The sequence below is a fragment of the Morone saxatilis genome, unplaced genomic scaffold (assembly GCF_004916995.1).
Source record: "Morone saxatilis isolate NCDOM2014 unplaced genomic scaffold, NCSU_SB_2.0 Contig8, whole genome shotgun sequence".
Lineage (NCBI taxonomy): Eukaryota > Metazoa > Chordata > Actinopteri > Moronidae > Morone > Morone saxatilis.
Window position 1 is genome coordinate 17972610 of NW_023340257.1, and position 1892 is coordinate 17974501.

General features: G+C 37.6%; 1 protein-coding gene across 1 annotated transcript in view; it reads right to left on the reverse strand.

Annotated features, from left to right (window-relative positions):
- LOC118342065 (vomeronasal type-2 receptor 1-like) overlaps window positions 1-1892 on the reverse strand; it is a 4556-nt gene that overhangs the window by 1956 nt on the left and 708 nt on the right. Inside the window, exons 3-7 of the mRNA XM_035680495.1 lie at window positions 1778-1783; window positions 1441-1633; window positions 1234-1320; window positions 704-973; window positions 144-347 (exon numbers count right to left, since the gene is read on the reverse strand). Coding sequence (XP_035536388.1) covers window positions 144-347; window positions 704-973; window positions 1234-1320; window positions 1441-1633; window positions 1778-1783 — 760 coding nt within the window. The remainder of the gene's footprint in view (window positions 1-143; window positions 348-703; window positions 974-1233; window positions 1321-1440; window positions 1634-1777; window positions 1784-1892) is intronic.

Consider the following 1892-nt stretch of genomic DNA (forward strand, 5'->3'; position numbering starts at 1 on the left):
AAATGTGGATTCCCAAAACTGCCTCACCTGAAATACAATGTATTGTACAGTCAATATTGACAGAAAAATAAGAAAATATAAAAATATATTTATTAAAATTATGCATTAGATAGATATATCAAATTGTAAGATTACATTCTTACCATGTTATTTTCATTGTTAACGTCATTTTGGTAAGGACTTATTTGTAGGAGGAATTCCCTGAGTCCTGGTATTTCTCCTCGCCGGATGGCGATACCCAACGTCCCAGCCAGGTATGGCATGAGCTGGGGTGTCTGGAGCACAGTAGCTGCTGTCCAAGCTTCACTTGCTATCCACTGCTGGCCTGTTGCATTCTGCCTAACCACCTGTGTAGCATTATGTAAAATATTTCAGACTTTTCCTAAATACAGCAAAATACATTTTACTTTGTAGAAAATCTGTTGAAAACAATTCCTCTGCCTGGCACTGACTTCCCTGCTTTGACCACATTAAACATTATGCTATGTATACTGTCTTTTTATACTGCTTAGAATTTTGTCTTGAAAGATGCCCCTGATGTCTTTATCTAATGTACAATCTTTAACCTTTTACCTTTAACAGATAATCAATTAGATCTACTTATCACAGGACAATTGCTACTGTAGCTTATTTTTTTTCATTTTGACAAGTAGAACATTAAGTAGTATAATTATATTAAGTTATAATTAAGTTGAAGCCTAACCTCTTCCATGAGGTTAATCATGTGAGTCTCATGTGCAAACACTATGACCACACGAGCTGTCGATTTTTTTATCGCATCCACAATCCTCCTCAGTTCACTTGGGTCATGGTCCCAGGGCAAAACCTGTAAGTAGGCCAGACAACCTCCCCCAGACTGAGCAAGGTCAGATTGAAAGGATCGGGCAACATTAAGTCCATAGTCATCATCCGTGACCAACAGGCCTGCCCAAGTCCAGCCAAAGCGTTTTAGAATCTGAATCATAGCACGCACCTAAGTGCATATATTGGTGTGAAGAGATTAGTGCACAGATGAGTACAGTATTCTTTTAAAGGGACATATATAAACATGTTAAATCATTGCAGCTTATATACATTACATTATTTACACATTTTTCACCATAGAATCACAGTTAATTAATCCCACAAAGAGAAAAGAGAAGTTTTGTGTAATCAGGAACAATTTCTACAAGCTTGCTGTGCTGCCTGAAACAGACATAGTTTGTAATTCTCAACTTGGCAATAGTGATTCACCTGGAAAGCATCACTTGGGATTGTTCTAAAGAAGGATGGAAATCGTTTGCGATCACTCAAGCAGGAGCATGTGGCAAAATAACTCACCTATAAGGAAACATGAGAGTCAGACCCATTCAAAATATTTTCATATTTCAACAATGTATCACTTTAAAAATGGCCTTCAAGAGGTCCAAAGATACAAAAGATAGATGGCAGGAAACTTACAATGGGCATTTTGTATAAACCTAGCACATTGGAGGTGGCGATAGTAAATGTAGAATGGGGATCACCCACAATCCCCAAGACTGGAGGGGTCCCTAAACAGTTCTCCTGAAGCAGAAACTGCTCCTCTCGACCACTTGCCAGTGATAATGCACCACTGAATCCAATAACAAGTGTAGCGCAGTTATCATAAAGACTGTATCCCAGAGCTCACATTAGGTTACAGATTTAGTTCTTGTTGGATTCTCATCAATAGCAAAGGACCATGGTCATGGCATGCGCCTCGAACCGTTAGGAGTGTCAAAGCTAACACACAAAATACAGTATCATTATTAACAACTGAAAAGTATTATGGTTCTATATATATTGCAATACTTTTTAAAGATGCATTTGAATTTTTTTTTAATATCAAATACACTGACATTTTCTTCCTTACCAATCAATACTCTGAGTAG